The sequence below is a fragment of the Haliotis rufescens genome, unplaced genomic scaffold, assembly GCF_023055435.1.
Source record: "Haliotis rufescens isolate VD_foot unplaced genomic scaffold, xgHalRufe1.0.p SCAF_30, whole genome shotgun sequence".
Lineage (NCBI taxonomy): Eukaryota > Metazoa > Mollusca > Gastropoda > Lepetellida > Haliotidae > Haliotis > Haliotis rufescens.
Window position 1 is genome coordinate 2414484 of NW_025964002.1, and position 22358 is coordinate 2436841.

Genomic DNA, 22358 nt, shown 5'->3' on the forward strand with positions numbered 1-22358 from the left:
CCTTTATCAAGCACCGCTAATTCTCACATCGAACATTCACGTCGATAGGTTTATTCATTTACAGATTGTCCGATACCAATGTGTGTAGCTTACGTAAGTTGAAAACATTCCAAATATCAACATTTCTCTTACATAAGTCAATCATCGAAACATTTATCGCAGTACAGGCACTGGGGTCGTTTAAATCTGTAACGCGCATTACAGGATATACATTACGAGACAGATACCCACAGGGTCGATAGCATTGTGTGTTTGCAATTAGTTCAAATAACACGTTGTCCCCTACATCACAAAGCCATGTCCAAACAGATTCCATGCAGGAGGTCTACCCTGGGGCGTCGTACATACAAAACTCTTAAATGGGTCAGGAAAAAGTTCGTTCCTTTGTTTCGTTGCAATAACCTTTACCTGATAGGAAGGGTAACTGCGGGTTCATGCTAGGCGTTGCAATGGTGGTTCAGTGAATGAAACAACTATCCCGATACCGGCATTGCAGTAGTTGTACCCCTACGTGATAGCACCGCAACAGAAACTTTCTTCCTCTCACATCGTGTATTTCTTTGCTTCATCCCAGATGATGCCTCAGCCTTATATGTTTAAGTCTGATGTTAAATGGAGACTGTTTCAGTGGATTTTGAAGGAGGACTGGGGTGGTTCTGATTATTGTCTGATATGCGGTTATGATATTAAAGGGGCAAACCCCTTTCCATATTCATAAGGAATCAAAAAGCAGATTTGATTGTACGCTTCTGCACGAAATATTTGCTAACAGCAAAGTCCATGGTACAATTCCGACTTTATCACAAGCACGTGCAGATGATGTGAAAAATGACAAAAATGTCAATCGATGCCCACATGTCTCTGAGTATAACACAAATGTATTTTGGCTAATTATGAGTTTGAAAGTAAAGAATCATCAGTATGTTTTGTGTTTTCTGACGCCTATCGAGAAACGTGATGCACGGTTTCGGTGTGAACTACAGTGAGACCTCGTCAGTCCGGACACCGCTGCTCTGGACATTCTGCCTTCCGAACGTTATGGTTAGGAACGTCCACATGAATACAAACCTGTTACTCCTGAACAATGAATAGTTAATCCGGATAATCGTTAATCCGGCCGAATTAGATGGGTACGGTTATGGAAACCTAGAAGGGCCATTGTCACCTTACGAAACAAGCAAACGGTATCAAAATGAACTGAAGCGCCATTTCGTGCGACAATGCGACATTTTGACTATTTGTAACATTGTCGAGCTTAATATATATATAAATGTATAGTAATATATATATTTATATAAATATTTAATACAGGGGCAACTTGACATTTTCAAGGTCACACTATATATGTCGCGTTGTCGCATTATCGCACTTTGGAAAAAGGCAGATTTATTATTCAAAGCACGACAATGTCCCAGTTACGATTCCATACACCGTGCTGTCCAGTTTAACGGGGGTTGATATTTGAACTTATTATTACTATATTGGATTATATCATGGATAATCGTGATACATAGATAGTTCGATTTAACGTGTAATCCTTTCTGATAGGTGCAATGCTATGGTAAAGAACGTGTTATCATTTGTCAGTGGGGCGGTCGGCTAGCCTAGTGGTTAAAGCGTTCGCTCGTCACGCCGAAGACCCGGGTTCGATTCCCGACATGGGTACAATGTGTGAAGCCCATTTCTGGTGTCCCCCGCCATGATATTGCTGGAATATTGCTAAAGGCAGCGTAAATCCATACTCACTCACTTACTCACTCAGTATCTTTATATCAGTCCTGATCCCAAGTATTTATTTCGGATTTCTAAAACCTGTCTTTATTGATGTTTGGAAATTCACATTTGAGCTAAACCTCCTTATTCTCATATTGACTGATTGTTTGAAGATAAAACGAACGTTTTAATCTCGAAATGATTACACTACAGATGAAACAACAAATCTTAATTTATATTATTTGCGACAGATTTAAAAAATCATATTTAAGCTGAGTTATAAAGACTTGATATTCCTTCGTCATATAAAAAGGTAGTTTGTGACGGAAGTTAGAGCGCTACCCGCCAAGCATGCACAGCAGTCAGCGTGCGCACCTGCTGGGAGAACCTGCGGGCGACAGCAGGCTGTCCTACCATGTGTGATGCTGTCTAACTATCAGAAATCATTCATCCTAACTTTTGCATTGATCAAGATGGGTTGGCAGAGAGGTAAGGATTTAAATCGCTGAAAAATTATATTAATTATTTTATTTAATTTTCAGATTTTCAGTCACGTACGTCGATTATCTCTATGTATTACCCCGAATGCAACCAATACAATAGTGTTGATAATTTTAATCATAATTTGATATCAAGGAGATGGGATGGTTATTTGATCCTGAACATGTTCAATGTCTAGGCGTGAATTTAAATACTAGTATTCGCCTAGCATTACACTGGCAATACCACTGACTGTGCATGTGTTCACTGACGAATTACCTGCTATCGTCACTATTTGATAGTGATACATAAACACATGTTTATGATAGAGTCGGAATCGTACAGACCGCCTCCGTGGTCTAGTGGTAGAGCGGTAGGTTCGATCCCCGACCGCGTCATTCCAAAAGACGTTAAAAGATGGTACTTGTTGTTGCCCTGTCTGGCGCTCGGCATTAAGGGGCTAAAACAAGGACTGGTCGGCTCGGAGTCAGTTTACTGTGTCTGAGTGGGGTATTCATGTTAAACTGCGGCATGGTATCTCAGTGAGCTAGCACTATAAATCGGCATCAGTCCGGGCTAGTACAAGCAGCCACACACACACACACACACACACACACACACACACACACACACACACACCATGCACGTCGCTATATAGGTGCAATAATCTTGGACGCGACGTTAAACCCCATTTCACCTCACCCGGAATCGTACAAGGGAGATTTCATATTACCTTCAACAGTTATTGTAGTCATCAGGTATTTTAGCTGTATTAATGACCGCAAACGGTTTCACTCATTATTGTTTTACCCCGTGTTCGACATTCACAGCAAACTTAGTATGCATAATACGTGAAATAGTACCACGTGGTTAACTCAAACTTGCTAAACTCGATTTATCGTTTTATACAGTGTAATAACTATTCCGACTGTACCTGTGGGAAGTCTAATATTCCTGTTGGGATTCTCGGTTTAAATACGTGGTCCCATGGCCAGCAACATGTATTCGTCCTAGAGAAGGGATCGGGTGGCCAGGTTCGATGACATGATTCATTTCGAGTCAGGATACCTCGAGGATGTGGATCATTGTTCACAATATCAATCACTGGATCGTCTGGTCCAGAATCAGTTATTTACAGGCCGCAGTCGTATTGCTGAATTATTGCTGAGTGCGGTGTTCAACAACAACAAACGAACACACACATATTATCTACAGTGTTCCGAACTACGGATAATACGATATAGTTGCAATAATCTCCAGTACTCCCAGTTCATGACTTTGACGTCCTATGCATATTACCCTTGAAGATTCCGGGGTAGAATAGGTCTTCAACAAAATGCTTGCCGTAAAAGGCGACTGTGCTTGTCGTAAGAGGCAACTAACGTGATCAGGTGGTCAGGCTCGCTGACTTGTTTGATGCATGTCATCGATCTCAATTGCATGGATCGATGCTCATGATATCAATCACTGGACTGTCCGGTCTAGACTCGATTAATCACATACCCCCGTCATAAAGCTGGAATACTGCTGAGTGCGGCGTTAAACAACAAACCAACCAACCAACAAACCTATGCATACTGTCTCTGCACGCACCCATGAGGCTATCGAGCTGTGAGCATGTGTTTATCTTCATGATGCAGTGGTCGAGGAGCCTCCCAGTGGACAGCTGGAGACAGGAACACCGCCAGGTGGAGGGGATGAGGATGTGAAACTCCAGAAACATGTGGGGCTTGTCGGCGGAATCTCCTTCGTCGTTGGAACTGTCATTGGTAACTTTGTCATTGTGTATGTGAAGAAGTGAGTAGGGGTGTGTGGGAGGGGGGGTGTGTGAGTGAGTGAGTTGGGGTTAACGTCACTTTGAACAGTATTCCAGCTTTATCACAGCTTGTCAGCTTACTGAGGGACGAAAGCCATAAGTGATGCATGTCTCAGACGTTTTCAACCCAAGATCATAGAGTAATGGCGCGCCCATGTGTCCAACTCTGCACAGCGAATATCATTATGCAATGATAGGCATGAAGTCCTCGTAACCATTTGTTTTGGAGTTGTTTGTAAGGAGCATGCATACACCATCTCCTGTAAATAAACCATTCAACCATTCTCGCGTCATGTACCATATCAGCTGAACAATTTCAAACCATTTGGTCACACCAGGAAGAGTTGGGTAGGTTGAAGTGTTTACTCGAACGTCATGAAGAACGTGGAAATTTCGTAGCTAATTTCGTGACTTGTATCATTATGTTCCCGCTTTTGTTCAGGTGAACAATTGACTTGCCTTTGCATGTGTTCGTGATGGTCGGTTGGGCAGGATACGCTCACCTTTTCGCGAACACCTTGTATCATGTGAGAGTGATTCATAAACACATCTTTGATATAATCGGAATCGTACATTGGATTTCTTATGCTTACGAAAATGGTCTGCCGCTTCTTTGTATACCGTATAATACACTGTAATTGATTGCTGATATGAAATTCCAATATCTGATCGACTAGTCCAACCGTGTGTCATTTCCACAAAACCATTTCTCTATTTTAATGTTCTTCACAAATGGTAGAACTAAACTTATTCTTGTGGATCGCATTCGTTCCAGTTTTTGTACTAACTCTCCTGGCTGTATGATCAGAGCTTTTGTGAATTCCTTTTCGGGCAGTTGTTTGTTTCTGTGCAGGTTCTGGAATATTCATCACCCCTCAAGGTGTGCTCCAGAACACCGGCTCTGTGGGACTGTGCATGGTGCTGTGGGCCCTGGGAGGAGTTCTGTCCATGTTAGGTAATAGCCAACACACTGACATCTCGTATGTATGACATGATGTACTTTTAGTAACTTCGAAGGTGAGGTGAAATTGGGTTTAACGTCGCGTCCAAGATTGCACTTATATAGCGACGTGTGTAATTTCATGAAGTTCTTAAGACGAATATATGAGTAAAATTAAAACGCTGGTTTAAGTCGGACATCACCATTAATTTGAAACTGATTATGCTCTGGCATCGATATAGATAGCATCTTTGTAAGAATGGAAAAAATCCAAATTTGATTCGTTGTAGGCTGAAACAAGGTTGTAAACGTTACCCGAACGATTAGCAGATACTAGTGGGTAAATCTTGAGTTGCGCCACAGACAACAATTTAACATCCACGGTTTTCGCTGTGACATGGAAATAAACTCTTCCGGGTTAAGACAAATGATGGTCATGATCAACAAGCCACGCCGTCGGGGTATGGGGACACTTTGGATGACCTCACATCGTAACCAACCATTAGTGGGCTCTAACCACAAGCATGGGTGGGGCGCGGGAGACCTATTCTTCCCGGGACCCCCGGGGCGATACGATGGATTGTCAGAGAATCCAAAGACATGTAGACACAATGATGTAATATGTTGCAGGTGCCCTGACCTACTCTGAGCTGGCATCGGTTGTCCGCAAATCAGGAGGACAGTACGCATACCTGAACGAAGCTCTCGGACCCATACCAGCATTCCTGGTCGTGTGGACGCGCGAGGTGGCCATGAGCCCCTCGTCTACAGCAGTTGTCTCCCTTACATTTGCCGAATATTTTGAGTCTATGTTTGTCGTGTGTGGATCGCCGGAGCTGCCAAAGAAATTGATAGCCATTCTTCTCATCAGTAAGCATCAGTTTTTTGTTCCATGTCCCATGTTTAGTTAAAATATTCTTTCTTTCTCATATTTGCCCCTGTTAACACATATATTCCGGTTCGAAATGAGAAAAGTGTAAGTAGCGACTGCATTAAAAAGAGGACTTTGATCAGTGGATATCAAAATAAAATCTTAATCGAGATCTGGCTGAACTAGTAACATTTCGTATAACAAAACATAATTATTTTGTTGTTGTTGTCTAATCCCGTTTACAATTATGGAAATAACCATAATACGGAAATATAAAACGAAGACTAGTATATAATCCTTTTTTAATCATTTGTCTGTTTACATTCATTACTCGCCAGAATTTTCAAGAACACAACACAATTGTCATTTCTTCATCTGAAGCTTTTAAGATACACAAACTGAGTATTTAACTAGTGTCCTCTGAATGGAGGTATAATCAAAACAGGAGGTGGGATAGTCCGGGGGGTAAAGCGTTGGCTCGTCACGCTTAAGTCCCGGTTTTTATTCCAACACGTGTACAATAAACAGAACCTGCCCTTGGTGTTTTCTGTGTATATGGCTGGTTAACCCTCATCTTCCCGGGGCAAGAGACTTAACTGACTTTAAAGATCCAGTTTCCACCCTTGCCAAACTAGGCTGGAATTCCTGGGCTCGATTGTAGCGCCACCAGTTGTTATTACGAGTTATGTCCCTTGTAAGCCTCTCCTATGGACAAATCAGATTCCACCTCTCGTATCACTTGCAAATGTTTCAAACAAAATGGTGGCGCCCTGTCAAGACGATCTCATCGATAATCAAGATCTATACTGCGATAAAACGGGTCTTACATCGCGAAGTGCATCCAATCACGTGAGCACCATGATTATAAACATGAAAAGATCTGGAAAATATCTGTTGACAACGAGTTGAAGGTGAACATGCTTTGGAAATCCTGCAATCGACCGAAATCTGTACGACAGTTTACGAACCGGATTTCGATTTCGTTGCGCGATTTTTATTGGATTATGCATATAGTCGTTAGCCCAGCCAAAATGTAACTCCATAAAACCAGCCTAGTTCGGCGAGGGTGGAAACTGGACTTTTATTGTCAGTTAACTCTCTTGCCTCGGGAAGATGGTTTACCCTTAGAAACGACCTAATACCATCTCACCCACACGGAAGAGGCAGAATAGCGAGGGGGGTCGGTCATGAGCAATAACATTTTAAACAAATGTTTCTGTTTTCTGTGCTCGTCGTCAATAAGTTCTCTCTATCCGTGTTTGTAGTGACGTTGTCGATCATCAACTGCTTCAGCCCCAAACTGGCTACCCGTGTACAGGTAGTGTTCACTGGAGCAAAGCTCCTGGCACTCCTCATGATTGTGACTGGAGGAATTGTGTGGATGTCCAAAGGTATGTCGGAATGCAAAGCTCTTACCATATTGCAGGTAGACTCTTGACTTCCGCAAACTACATGAAGAATGTAAACAGGAAGCACCAGCGCTGTAGGTTTTTAAGCACATTTGAATATTAGAAAATACGGCAGATGTAGAAAGATTTTACTTCAAGTTAGATAAACAAGTATCACGTATTGTGAATTAAAATTGTCTATGCGAGCCTTTATTTATACTTTTTATTCCTGATTTACGATAATTACTATTCTGAACAAGTGTGTAATACTCTTTTAAGAAAATAATGTCATTCTTAAAATAACCAAAGTTTAAGACATATTTGTATTGATGAAAGTAACTTCAGAAATAGCGCAGTGATACAATGTCTGATGGAACCAACCCGTTTGCTATATATAGTGCCATGTTTCTTTAATAAGCTCTCACACGGCGGAAATATAAATACACTTTTGGGGAACATTGAGCAAAGATTTTTTACCAAGATGGCTTCATATGGAGGTATCTGTAAAATGACCACATTTTCATATTTATAGGGTCGTGGTAATACGTTTATCGGATTGATTCATCTCATCGATAACACTATCCATTAAATGACAAAGTCGGTTCTTTACCAATGTAGTCCCCTTGATGATGTAGGTGTGACGTCCGACCTGATGACGGGGTTCACGGGCACCACCGACTCGCCTGCCTCTGTGGCTCTTGCTCTCTACTTCGTCATGTTTTCCTACGGCGGATGGTACGTACAGGCAACAGAGTATCACCACTTGTAACTGACCTCTGTTGGGTTTCGCAAGAAATTAAGTGAGTAAATCTCACATCAATTCCGAATATACTGAAAATGTTATCCGATGCGCTTTCCTGACTTGTACCATATGTTCCCGGTTAGGGCACAATGCGCTCACTCTTTCCCGTCACCTGTTACCATCACTATTTGATAGGGATTCCTGAACACATGCTCATGATACAGTCGGAATCATACAGTGGACTCTGTTTTGGGTAGATATTTTGTTTGACTATATAACAAGTTTTGTCGCTTATAATTACGATGCGAATATAAATTGATGTGAGGTGAGGTTTAACGTCGCGTCCAAGATTATTGCACATAAATAGCGACGTGTTTGTGTGGCTGCTTGTCATAGTCCGGACTGATGCCGATTTATAGTGCTACCTCCGTGAGATACCATGCCGCAGTTTAACATGAATACCACACTCAGACACAGTATACTGACTCCGAGCCGACCAGTACTTGTTTTAGCCCCTTAATGCCGAGCACCAGACAGGGTAACTAGTACCATCTTTTAACGTATTTTGGTATGACGCAGTCGGGGATCGAACCTTGGAATACAAATTGAAGAAAATGCTTACTGGTTAAGGGATTTCTGTTTGAATGTTTCATTACATATATACACGTATGTTTTGAATAAGTTGTTTAGTTAGCTAGATTGTCTGGTCCAGACACGATTCTTTACAGACCGCCATCATATAGCTGGAATATTGCTGAGTGCGGCGTTAAACAAGAAGCAAACCAAACCAAATTTAGCTGTACATGTCGTGACACTTCCTTACCGAAGTGCGTAATGACACGATAGAAAATATGATAAATAAATGCGAAGAAAACCTTTCCATATCCATAAGAAATATATGCCCAAAGCAGAGTAATTCGTTTTCCACCAGATCATGAGCATGTGTTTATAAATCCCTATGAAATATTTAGGTCAGCGCTAAGTAAATCTTCAGCTGAATTACTACCATATGAAGTCTTTACAACTCCTGTTTTCTCATTGTCCATGTCATCTCGGTTGTCTTACAGGAACAACGCGAACAATCTTCTCGAAGAGGTTGAAAACCCGAGGAGGTAAAGGCACACATATGATTTCATAAAAAATGGATCAATACAATGTTATATGTAAATACTTATTGCAACATGGATCTGTACGTCTGACTTTAATCCTAAACCAGTGAAAAAGGAGGGACGAACAGTTACGACATACATGATTGGGGTGCTAAATGAAACATCGTGGCAGATGGAGGTATTGCTTCTTCATGTACTGTTGGTTGATACAACTTAGTCGCTTCTGAAGAAAACAAGGGCAAATCTTAATACGGAATACTGATACATTGTCCGTGTACAAACGGTTGTCCAAAATACATGGCCGACGACGTGATAAATATAGATTAAACATTCATGGTCCTGTTGAACGTCATCCACAAAAACACAGACAGGTTACATTCATCATCCAAGCATGAATGGAACAGGAAATCAACACGACCCGTGAACATCCGGGTTAGAACAGCAACCCATGCTTGCCGCAAAAGGCGACTATGCTCGTTAGAGGCGACTGACGGCATCGGGTGGTCAGGCTTGCTGACTTGGTTGATGCATGTCATCGATCCCTATTGTGTGGATCGATGCTCATGATGTCAATCACAGGATTGTTTGGTCCAGATTCGTTTATTTGCAGACCGCCGTCATGAAGCTGAATTTTGCTGAGTGCGGCGTTAAACAACAAAAAACACCAAAACCAAAACAGTGATCAATACCAAAATAAAAATCAAGATTCTAACTACCCTTGTATATGCGAAACTCTTTGGATTACACGCCAATGTTGTGTCTTGATAGGTGGCCATACTTGTGTCATATATTTCAAAATATTTGAGGGACAAAAGTTGTAAGTCTTTCTTTGAAATATATGTTATCTTGTCCTCGGTGTGGCCCTTGTTAAAACAACTTCCCCGAGTGATGTACATGCAACTGATATGTTACAGAAATGTTCCGTTGTCCAGCATCGTTGGGGTTCTGGTGACAGCGTTTGTTTATATACTGACCAACGTATCCTACCTCGCCGTGCTGTCCAAGAAGGAACTATTCACATCCACCGCAGTAGCAGTAGTAAGTTCATTTCATATTAGATTACAAATTATAATCAAAACGACAAACTCTTTCCAAATTCATGAATAATCTCTACTGAACGTACATTGTACGAGTTCGACCATATCACACGCACGTGTTTGTGGACAGCTATCAAATAGTGATGATACCAGGTGTTAGCGGTGAGGTGAGGTGAAATTTGGTTTAACGTCGCGTCCAAGATTATTGCACTTATATAGCGACGTTCATGCACGTGTGTGTGTGGCTGCTTGTACTAGCCCGGACTAATGCCGATTTATAGTGCTAGCTCACTGAGATACCATGCCGCAGTTTAACATGAATACCCCACTCAGACACAGTATACTGACTCCGAGCCGACCAGTCCTTGTTTTAGCCCCTTAATGACGAGCACCAGACAGGGTAACAACAAGTACCATCTTTTAAAGTCTTTTGTTATGACGCGGCCGGGGATCGAACCCCGGACCTTCCGTTCTCAGGCCGGACGCTCTCCCTCTAGACCACGGAGGCGGTCCAGGTGTTGGCGAAAAGGTCATTACAGCATAACCAGTCTCGGTTAACCTTCCGAGACAGATTATATTTGGCGTATAAGACACAATCTAAATATGTATAATCTTTCTTGTCAATCCACACGTGTGTTCTCGTGCACATATACATATTGTAAGCTATACATGCACGTGCATGTGTCAAACACCTCATGTGAATGTCTCTACACTCACGCTTCTCTGTCAGCAACCCATGCTTGCTGTAAAAGGCGACTATGCTTGTCGAAAGATGCTACTTACGGGAACAGGTGGTTAGGCTCGCTGACATTGTTGATGCATATCATCGTATCCCAATTGCGTGGATCGATGCTCATTATGTCAATCACTGGACTGTCTGGTCCAGACTGGATTATTTACGGACCACCGTCATATAGCTGGAATATTGCTGAGTGTGGCGTTACACAACAAACAAACACACAAACAAACAAACCTGCTTCTCTGTACACGCCAGGTGCCTATAGTGTTCGCTAAACTAGAAAAGAGTTTACAAGGAGGAAACTGATAGTTATTCTGATGTTATACAACCAGATGCTATGATGTCTGTCTGTTGTTTAAGGCCGCTATCAGCAAAATCCCAGCTATAGAGTTTGCACCATCATGATCATCGATCTACGTGTGCATCCTTGACCACCTGATCCGGTTATTTGCCTCTTACGACAAACTTGGATTCTTAACCGTATCTTCTCATCATTATGAAAAAGTATTCTTATACACCCATAGACCTAGATCTGTCCCCTCATACCAGAAACGACACAAATGCATTATCGAAATCAACTAATTTCATATCAATGAACATTGAGACCATCAAGTACTTAAGAGATCCTTTACACCTACATGTTTCCTCCTTCTAGACTTGGGGAGACCGTGTAATGGGCGCGGCAGGGTTGATCATTCCGCTCTCAGTCATGTGCTCAACGTTCGGGGCTCTGAATGGCGGGCTCTTCAGCTCATCAAGGTAAAAATAACCCCTCCACAATTCACGACTTAAATGACACAGATGTTTTTCCTGATTATACTATGATCAATAATTGTCAGATATATAATGGTAACGCCAGGGAAGACTAAGTCGATTATATGCCGAAACGGAATCCATTGGGCGTAAAAATCAAAACAGTGGTTAACATTATATGAATGGATCACTGAAAATCACTGACGACACCAGGTTTTAGCCAAAAGGGTATGCATGTCCTACTCTACCAGTAACAGGAAATCCTACTCATGAAACAACCGTTGTTGGCGATGTCTATTCGTTATGTCCAGTATCACCTTTTCTGAAGATGTTTGTTTACTTGTCCCAGGATCACCTTTGCTGCTGCACGTGACGGGAATTTCCCAGAATTCCTTTCCTATATCCACGTAAAGCACTACTCTCCGATTCCGTCTATTTTGTTTCATGTAAGTGTTGTTATTAAATATTTCTTCTCGCGATCTAAAACTATAATTTCTATCGTTGTTTAATTCATTGTTTAACCATTTAGGACGGCTGCTCGTAAAAAATATATAACAAAACAACTTTTACCAAAAAAAACATAGTCTTATGAGTATCAAACCATACTTCACACGAAACCCGGCGTTTCTTCACAGTTCAATATAGTGTCATGTACAGGTCGCGTTATTTTTTAACACAACATTTGATGAGTTCCCTCCGCTGAATCGCGAAAAAAGTGTTGTGATACATTCGAGAAAGTGTTGCGAAAGCACAGTGAATGGCTTGAAAATGGTTCAGTGATGCCGCGAAAGAAAATGTCATGAGAATGGCGCTTAAAAAGTAAAAAGGAAAGCACACGCAACAAAGGAAGAAATGCTGGAAGCAAAACAAATAGGATAAAAAGACAACTTCTCTTAAAACCAGATCCTTCCGTTTGTTATAACAGATATTCTTTGCCATCATCATGATTCTGGAAGCGAGCATCATGTCTCTGTTGAGGTTCCTGTCCTTCCTGGCGTGGTTCTTCTACGCTCTCAGTGCCGTCTCAGTCATCGTCCTCAGGTTCACGAGGGAGGGGGACCCACAGAGAATCAAGGTAATGCGAGATATAGCTGGTCATCTCAACATTGTCTGAAACCAGTTTCTAATCATGTGTTGCAAACAGTATACACTTTCAAGTGCGGTGCAAGAGTGTCCCCCCCCATGTAGGAACTTATTCGCTGCAATTGGCTATGAATGATTGCCTCTCTTAGCTTTCATGATCCACTGATTTTATTTGATTTAAATCTGTTAACTCGCCGCAAATAGCTGCAAGATTGCTGATTCGGCGTTAACCACCAATCACTCACTCACTCACTTCTCTAAGCCCCATCCCCATGTTCGTGGGTTTAACCCAAGCTATAAACCTGTACCACCTTGTAACATCGGGTTTGCTTGTTCCTAAGCTGATGTGCCGTATTGTAACAGGAATACTGTTCAAATCTGTGTTGAACACGTCTCACCCACTTTGTGCAGATTCCTATGGTAAACCACGTGTTGTTCCTGATTGTGTCGGTGTTCCTGGTGCTGACGCCCATCATCGACTATCCCCGGATTGAGTTCCTCTATGCTGTGGTGTTCTGTGTGGGAGGGCTTGTCTTCTACATACCCTTTGTCCACTACAAGCTCAAGCCGCGTTTCTTAGGTAATAAGACATCGCTAGACTTTGACATTTAGAAGAAAATGAAAACATGTAACTTTTTCATGCATTTATGTATTATCATACTCAAGTACGACGCATGTTTTTGAAAGTCATTTAGAAGTGATACACATAAGGAAGAGAATATATGAATGTCAGCTTCTTTGTTATGAAGAACACAATGTTTCGGAGTACATGCTTATTCCTTCACCACGTTGTGTTCCTCATAATAAAGAAGCTGACATCCATATACTCTTTTCCTCAAGTACGGTCACACTTTATTCATCACGACGGAGCACGGCATTATAACGAATAAAGGAGTTAAGTCTTTGAAAGGCTTTTAGAAGTGACACAAGAGAATTTATGGATGTGAACTTCTTTATTATGACGAAGACAACTTTTCGGAGCATATACTTACTCCGTCATCCGGTGAATAATTGCTATGACAGTTTAGAAGATTTTATGACCGCTTCAGCCTTTGGCTATGTCGCAGTCGGGACCAGTCAAGTTATGAACAATGGGGAATAGTGGTTAAGCGTCTGGCCCCCAAAAAACTGTAATTGAGGAGGGATGGAGTTTAGAAAATTAAAATAGTAAAGAGGTTGTTTGGGATAAGAGGAGTTTAAAGGAAGCGGAGAGCTGTTAAGAAGCCAAACCCGTGACATAGAATATAAGTTATAAGAATAAAACCAGTTAATCTGATGATTATTTAGTAGAAGGTTGATAAATAAAGACAGGGTAAACCTGTGTAACCTATGCTTAAAAACTTTGGGGAGGGAAGAAAGGGGCAAGGTTTGTGTGTGTGTGTGTGTGTGTGTGTGTGTGTGTTGCCATGGGCTTGTCTGTGGGATGTGCACTGGCCTTGGCGTGGTTGAATGGTATGAGGCAGAGAACGTATATGTGTACCTGTAAGAAAAGTAATAAGATAACATAGGTGGAACTTAGCAAGGGAAGCCAACAGTTAATTGACGCTGACAGGTGTTAGCAAATGGAAGCCAGAACTTAAATTATCACTGATTGGTAAAAGACAATGGACAAAAGGCTAACGGCAGGCCGCCGGTAATTATACAACGACATATTCAATGGGTGATGAAAGAATTACATACTTCTTTGTACAATATCCTCTTCTCAAAATATGTGCTTGCATATGCGTACAGAAAAACAGTTCATCGCTTTTACTTACAGATTCAATACTTGCAAAGATTTATTATAACGGGTATTGTGACATGGTTTCATTTCAGACACTTTCGAGATGTATCTGCAGCTGTTCCTTGAAGTGGTACCAAGTCCACAGGAGGTGTGGTGAAATGGGGATCAAGGTCGCGTTGCACTTATACTACGGGCGCGTTTGTGTGGTTGTTTTACAAGTCCTGAGTAATGCCGGTTTCACAGAGCTAGTCCACCGAGTTACCATGCCGCAGTTTAAGGTAGCTATCCCACTCAGACACAGTATACTGACTCCAAACATTCCTTGGTTTATCTTATGCCCTCAATGCCAAGGGGACCCGTGAAGATCCGGGGTAGAATAGGTCTTCAGCAACTCATTCTTGCCGTGAAAGGCGACTATGCTTGTCGTAAGAGGCGACTAACGGGATCGGGTGGTCAGGCTCGTTGACTTGGTTGATGCACGTCGTTGTATCCCAATTGTGTGGATCGATGCTCATGATGTCAATCATTGGATTGTCTGGTCCAGACTCGATTATTTACAAACCGCCGTATAGCTGAAATATTGCTGAGTGTGGCGTTAAACAACAAATAAACAAACAAACAAACAATGCCGAGTGACAGGCAGGATACGAAGAGCCCATGGGAGCCAGTGTAGACAGAGGCTAGGGTACTACAAGGTGGCTGCCATGTCACACCCGTCTCATGAACACGTACAGTACTCAGCAAAAACATGTTTACATCATATCCTATATCCTTTCATAATCCCATTTTGTTCCATACATGCATGATATTAAAAGAAAAACATATATTGGTGTTGTCTGATGTTGGTATGTTACACTGATAGTAAGAAATAAGAATATGCTTGCGAATACCAAGATTCTCTTAGTAACATCCTGGACATTTCATTAAAGGGGTCGACAGAAGCATGAGTTACTAAAGGCCGATTCTAACTTAGGCAATGTCTGAGACTAGGGGTACCGAACCCCGTGAAGATCCAGAGTAGAAAAGGTCTTCAGCAACCCATGCATGCATGCTTGTCGTAAGAGGCGACTCTGCTTGTCGTTAAAGTCGACCATGCTTGTCGTTAGAGGCGACTAACGGGTGGTCAGGCTCGCCGACTTGGCTGATGCATGTCATCGATCTCAATTGCGTGGATCGATGCTCATGATGTCAATTACTGGATTGTCTGGTCCAGACTCGATTATTTCAGATCGACGTCATAAAGCTGGAATATTGTTGCGAGCGGCGTCAAACAAACAAACAAACAAACAAACAAACATTAAAGGGGTGCGAGAAGCATGAGCTACTAAAGGCCGATTCTAACTCAGACCTTTACAGACCTGGGAATGTCAATAAACAATGTCTTAGACTAGGGATGTCGAACCCCGTGAATAACTGTGTAAGTATTGGTCTTCTGCAACCCATGCTTGTCGTAGTAGGCGACTAACCGGATCGGGTGTCCAGGATTGCTGGCTAGATTGATGCATGTCATCGTATCCCACTTGCGTAGATCGATAGTCATGATGTCAATCTCTGGATTGTCTGGTCAGACTCGACACTTTTCAGACCGCCGTCATATAACCGGAATATTGCTGAATGTGGCGTAAAATCAGCTAACCAAACAAACAAACATCACGGTGTCTGCTTGAATAACATCAAGTGTAAATGTTCCCGTTCAATTATAGAGATCTTGAATGATAAGATCATGATAAATGCTCATGATTTTAATCCCGGGGTTCTCTGTTCCATTCTCGATTATTGACAGACTGTCCTCCGAGTGCTGGAATTTTGCGGTGTGGGCTTTAAGAACAAACAAACATGACGGGTGTCGAAAATTTATAGGTAATCCGGGATTTGTGGGACCCCAAAAACATGCACCTCTGCACAGCGAATTACGACATCTTTGACGACAAGGCAGCGTGCCTTTAAAAGCCACATATTCAAGACATAACTCTGTAATCAATGAAATACTTTATCGATGTATGATTCCGTTACGGACTTAAAGCTGTTTTTGTCTGTGAGATACATATAAATTACGTAATCGTTTGGCTCCGTATGTACAGTAGTTATGCCATGTGTATGTGCACCACATAAACAGGTTCCTTCACACAATCTTTTGCAAGCCTGATTCGCTTTGCAGAGATGCCAGAACCCTATGATTGTGGGTTCGAATCCCTGGATATCTGTCCATATCTGCTGGTGCATATTTCGAAGTTCCTGGATTGTCGAAGGCTGACGTGGTTGACGTCGAAGGCGCCGATCCATCTCATCCCACATGTGCTCGATTGGTGAGCGATCAGACGACCGAGCCGGCCACGTTGTTTTGTTGAAGAGAATCCTGAACAAGTCGACCACTATGAGGCCGGTCGATGTCATGTATAAAGGTAATGCCTGGGCCATGACGACGCAAAAACGATAGAACAACAGGGCCGATGATCTCGTCGCGGTAGCGCTGTCCATTGCTGTAAATGCTGTAATCCCACCCCATACTATAACGCTGCCGCCCCCGATCTACTTCCATGACACAATGATTGAGGTAACGTTCATCACCTCGACGTCGGTACACTCGAAACCGTCCATCGCTTTGGCTGAGGTGAAAACGAGACAGTGAATAGAACTTGTCCCCACTGCATGGCCGTCCAGGGTAGACGCTGCCTGAACCACTGTAGACGTGCTTGACGGTGGTTTCCTGTCAAAATGGGACGTCTGGCGGGTCTTCTGGCGACAATCCCTGCACATCTGTACGGTTTGTGAAGATATTCGTCGAAGGCCAGGGATGCTTCTTGCAGTCACTGTTGCTGGCTGGAATCGATTTCGTAGGTGTGTTGTTCGAATCCAATTGTCTTGTCGATTATTGGTAACGCGTGGACTGCCACTCCGAAGATGGTCCCTGACTGCATGCGTCTGTTGCCAACGTTGCCATAAACACCAAATGGTGTTTCTGTGGACGTTAAATTGTCTTGCAACATCACGTTGACTCGATCCTGCGTCAAGCATACCAATGGCTCGCAGACGCTCATATTCGGACAGGCGTAGCATTTCGTAATGTTGAAAAATTGCGTAATTGTGTTGTTTTTCTGGTGGTTGTTGTCAGGACGATGCTAAACAATGCATATGGAATCCCGTTAACGCACATGTATTTATATCCATTCTTGGGTAGTGAAATGCATGGGGCTTGCATAAAAGTCAACGTTTGCATGGAATGCATGCTTTCCTGCAGCAGTTGCGTTTTTGTGACTTGATTCCATACATGTACTACAATATTGAAAACCAAACTTTACTTGTTTGAAAAACACACTAAAATATTGGTGTCACAGGAACTTTTGTTGTTGAGTATATTACACTTTTGATCAATCTAGAGTACAGTCAGCATCATTGTCACCATCGAAATTTAAATAATTCTATTCCATCGGTATAATCTTTTTATAAAACTTTCATTAGACTTTTTAAAATAGAGATGAGTGGATATAGTAAGCAATCCTGAACCTGTAGTATAATACTTTACGGTAACTACGATAACAGTGGATCTCCTGTCTGCAGCCTAGACCTATTTTGAAATAACTTGAAATAAATAGCTAATAGTATGTTTGTTTTTAGTTGCAGTACATATATCACAACTGTAAAACAAAAGACATAATGATGAATTAAAATTATGAATTCCCGACATGAATATGTATGAGACAGCCTGTATTTTTCTCTATATAAACTAAAGCCCAGAAGGAATTAAATCGACTCCATTGGCGTCCTCCTCCATACAGTGACTGGACTATTGATGAGAACGGCTTATATCGTTACTCACTTACTGCAGGCAGCCGTGCTGTGTTGTCACTAGTGCCATAGTCTCCAGTCCCCCACCAGACAACACAACCGCTATCTCATTCACTTGTCGCGTCACAAAACTTTAAATTTCGATTTTTCTGTGGAAGACAATTGACTCCATCTTTCGTTCTATGTGCTTATAAGTGAACTACTAACCGCGTGCAGTTTTCAGAACTGAATTCATACTGTTACACTGGAGATGAAGCAAGGAATGACAAAAGCAATGATGGAATGACGTACAGGACACATGAGCGCAATGTACATACATATCCTGTTGTGTTTGACTCTCCACACAGGAGTTTATGTTATTTACATGCTTCTTATGGATCAGGTGAGAAGTTACATGCTGATAAAAAACTGAGAAAAGTTTTGGTATTTGGGCGGGGGAGTACAGTTCTGTAATTGGTTCATCCGAAAAACATTTTTTTTCAGCGTCATGTTACAGGTCCAGTGACTAGTGACAAATGTAATCGCCATATTTTCACAATGAAAATGAACGACATCTCTCCCTATGGTATAGAAAACGAGTTGACTGAAAAAGCAGTCAACCTCACACACGGCAAATCTCCACCTTTGCAATTGTATATCACTAAGATGCGCATGATAAAAGAATCTCACAATAGTCTAAGTCATTACATTACACTGAACTAGGGCTCCTTGTGATCGGCGTCAGCTTTATATGAAATACTAGTATACATCAAATACATATCAATTTATATCACGTCAATAATTGACAGCTAGACATATCGGTATGCTAATCGGCCCTTGCTATGTGCCTGCAGGACGTACACAGACACATTCTCCAGATGTCGATCTGCAGACGGCGCATTGTGCACGTAGTCGGTAGGACTGCTTGGCTTGTTTCCCAAGGCCGAGACAACACGTCCGTGCACTACAAATCAACGCTAAGTAACTGATAATTTCAAAAGCAATTTCAGAACCAAATACTTTGACAGGTAGAGCAGAAAATATGTGTGGTGCTGTGACATAATGTGATAACAAGATCAAGCCGTGTAATATTCTTACACATTCAGTAACTTGTAACTGAGTAATATTCGTTTAAACATATGACATAAAGACATTTGTCCCATTTAGTTACATTGAAATCGTTGGAAAGCCATATTCAAATAAGTCAATGTCTATATATATATATATATATATATATATATATATATATATATATATATATATATATATATATATACAGAACGACAAACGAAACGTCACCCCAAGTAACATTGCATAAAAAAGTTGTCATTTTAATATCTGGGTAATATTTGTTAAAGTTTCTAAAATTTAACATTACCTCATCCGGAAAAATGAAATTTGATGATAAAAAAACAAAACAGATGACAATAAAACCGTTTGCCCAAACGCATCACGGCAATGGCCATGGTAACCCGATGCACGTGAGTTCCGTGCAAATTGAACTGCACATGCGCTCCCCAAATTCTTTGGGAACGTTATTCGGATGCTTGTGTTGTTGAGAGAGACTCGTGAGGTTGTCCGAGCATCATGGTGTGGGGTGGAATTGGTCTTGCACAAAGGGTCGGCCCTGTGGTCTTCCAGAACATCGGTCCAGGGAGAGGCAATGGTGTCACAGCAGGTCTGTACATTGATCACGTCTTGAAACCACACGCCATACCTCATTTGGCACGTCGCTGCAAGCACGCGTTTCAGCATGATGACGCCCGTGCCTACACTGCGAGAGCAGCATTACGCTTCCTCCAGCAGAATGGCATCAGAACCATGCAGTGGCCTGCCCCCAGTCCCGGTTTAAATCCCATTGAGCACCTGTGGGACGAGATTCAAAGACGGTTGAATGACGTCCGACCAAGGCCGACAACTGCAGCTGCACTGCTTCAGGGGTTCCCCAACCGCCTCATCCATTCCATATATCGACGTTGCACGGCAGTCATCAATGCACATGGCGGACATACGAGATACTGACTTGTGATGTCATTTTCTCAGAGACTGGTGTTGTGTTTCACTTTAAGAACGTTTGACGCTTTAATTCAACCTTGATGATCAGTTTTGCCAAGTTTCATCTTTTAAATATGTCTCAAAGTATGTTTACAGTGTTTGGACAAATAAGGTTTCTCATATATCTGTCTATGACGACGTTTCTTTTGCGGTTCAGTATATATTACTTATGATACCTATAACTTCTATGTATTTGTGTGTAAGAGAGTTACATATATTGCATATCTCACACGCCCCTACACATGTAGATTAAACGTACATGTTACATTAATTACATATCTCACACGCCCCTTCACCTGTAGATTGTACGTACATGTTACATATCTTTCATATCTCACACGCCCCTACATATGTAGATTGTACTTACATGTTACATTTATTACATATCTCACACGCCCCTACACATGTAGATTAAACGTACATGTTACATTAATTACATATCTCACACGCCCCTTCACCTGTAGATTGTACGTACATGTTACATATCTTTCATATCTCACACGCCCCAACACCTGTAGATTGTACGTACTTGTTACATATCTTTCATATCTCCCAGGGCCCTACACATGTAGATTAAACGTACATGTTACATTAATTACATATCTCACACGCCCCAACACCTATAGATTGTACGTACATGTTACATATCTTTCATATCTCACACGCCCCTACATATGTAGATTGTACTTACATGTTACATTTATTACATATCTCACACGCCCCTACATATGTAGATTGTACGTGCATGTTACATTTATTACATATCTCACACGCCCCTACATATGTAGATTGTACGTACATGTTACATTTCTTACATATCTCACACGCCCCTACACATGTAGATTGTACGTGAATGTTACATTTATTACATATCTCACACGCCCCTACATATGCAGATTGTACGTGCATGTTACATTTATTACATATATCACACACCCCTACACATGTAGATTACACACGCTCGCACACATTTCCCTTGTTCGTGTACATACATAATATTCAAACTTCAAAGTCTTTGCTATATCTACTGAACGACAAAGGAAATGAAATAGATTTCGAAACTATTTTGTAAATTAATCATGGCGTTAGTCGACAATTTTAAAAGTCGATAATGCACAAAATACCCCTACGGAAAAAAACCCGAACATTCCACTTTGTGATAACTCTTATTCCGGCGCCAGCCTCTTTTTATGGTGAAGGTGTCAAGGTGACGGGCGTGGACTGAAGGAAGGGACATACCATCTCCCACTACCTACTACTCTCCTAGCAACTGTTTCCAGACAGAGAAGCATGCAGGCGTTCACGTTCTACGAAGTGTAAACCTGGTACACCTGCGTCTTGACCCTGGTTTAATCACGAAGGACATCAACCGTTCACCCTCAACAAACAGTCTCGGTGGTCACTAAACACACTCTTGTTCGGATGTCTCAGAGATTAACGCCGCATTTATTTATATGACCAGGTGGGTGGTTGACGGGACATTAAACTGCAACGCAAATGATAATGGTGGATGTATAATTCATTAACTCTGTGTAACTGTGTCGCCACGCAAAGTTAACGTGGTCTTGCGTGATGGACCAGGATCCGGCAATCTGTGGTTCGAAATTGAAAACCGGGTCTACTTTGAATTGAATGCTTGGTCTGTCGGCACCATAAAAGTCTGTGACCGTCATTACGCCCACTCACGTTATGTTGTTCCTCATGTAATTACACCAACTCACACTTCGATCTGTATATAATCTACGCTTATGTTTGATGGTGGGAAACAAATAAGAAATGGTTTTGGGGATGTACTTGATACGGGTATGATGCATTAATTGTAGCTGTGTTTTGAATCTTTGCTGTGTTTTGGTGATGTACTTGATACGGGTATGATGCATTAATTGTAGCTGTGTTTTGAATCTTTGCTGTGTTTTGGGGATGTACTTGATACGGGTATGATGCATCAATTGTAGCTGTGTTTTGAATCTTTGCTGTGTTTTGGGGATGTACTTGATACGGGTATGATGCATCAATTGTAGCTGTGTTTTGAATCTTTGCTGTGTTTTGGGGATGTACTTGATACGGGTATGATGCATCAATTGTAGCTGTGTTTTGAATCTTTGCTGTGTTTTGGTGATGTACTTGATACGGGTATGATGCAT

At 41.8% G+C, this 22358-nt stretch overlaps 1 protein-coding gene across 1 annotated transcript; it reads left to right on the forward strand.

Annotated features, from left to right (window-relative positions):
• Positions 1–2186: 2186 nt before the first annotated feature.
• LOC124122480 (b(0,+)-type amino acid transporter 1-like) lies at positions 2187–14825 on the forward strand. Its single transcript, XM_048403993.1, has 13 exons — positions 2187–2202; positions 3834–3962; positions 4863–4964; positions 5580–5819; positions 7086–7211; positions 7844–7943; positions 9018–9062; positions 9974–10097; positions 11491–11594; positions 11938–12034; positions 12514–12663; positions 13083–13251; positions 14487–14825. Exons 1-13 carry the CDS (start codon positions 2187–2189, stop codon positions 14549–14551), a joined length of 1467 nt encoding a protein of 488 aa, XP_048259950.1. The 3' UTR covers positions 14552–14825.
• Positions 14826–22358: the final 7533 nt, after the last annotated feature.

Coding starts and splice junctions, on each gene's coding strand:
- LOC124122480 (XM_048403993.1), top strand. Junction 7,944..9,017: donor ATGTTTTCCTACGGCGGATG/GTACGTACAGGC, acceptor GTTGTCTTACAG/GAACAACGCGAACAATCTTC. Junction 11,595..11,937: donor GGGCTCTTCAGCTCATCAAG/GTAAAAATAACC, acceptor TACTTGTCCCAG/GATCACCTTTGCTGCTGCAC.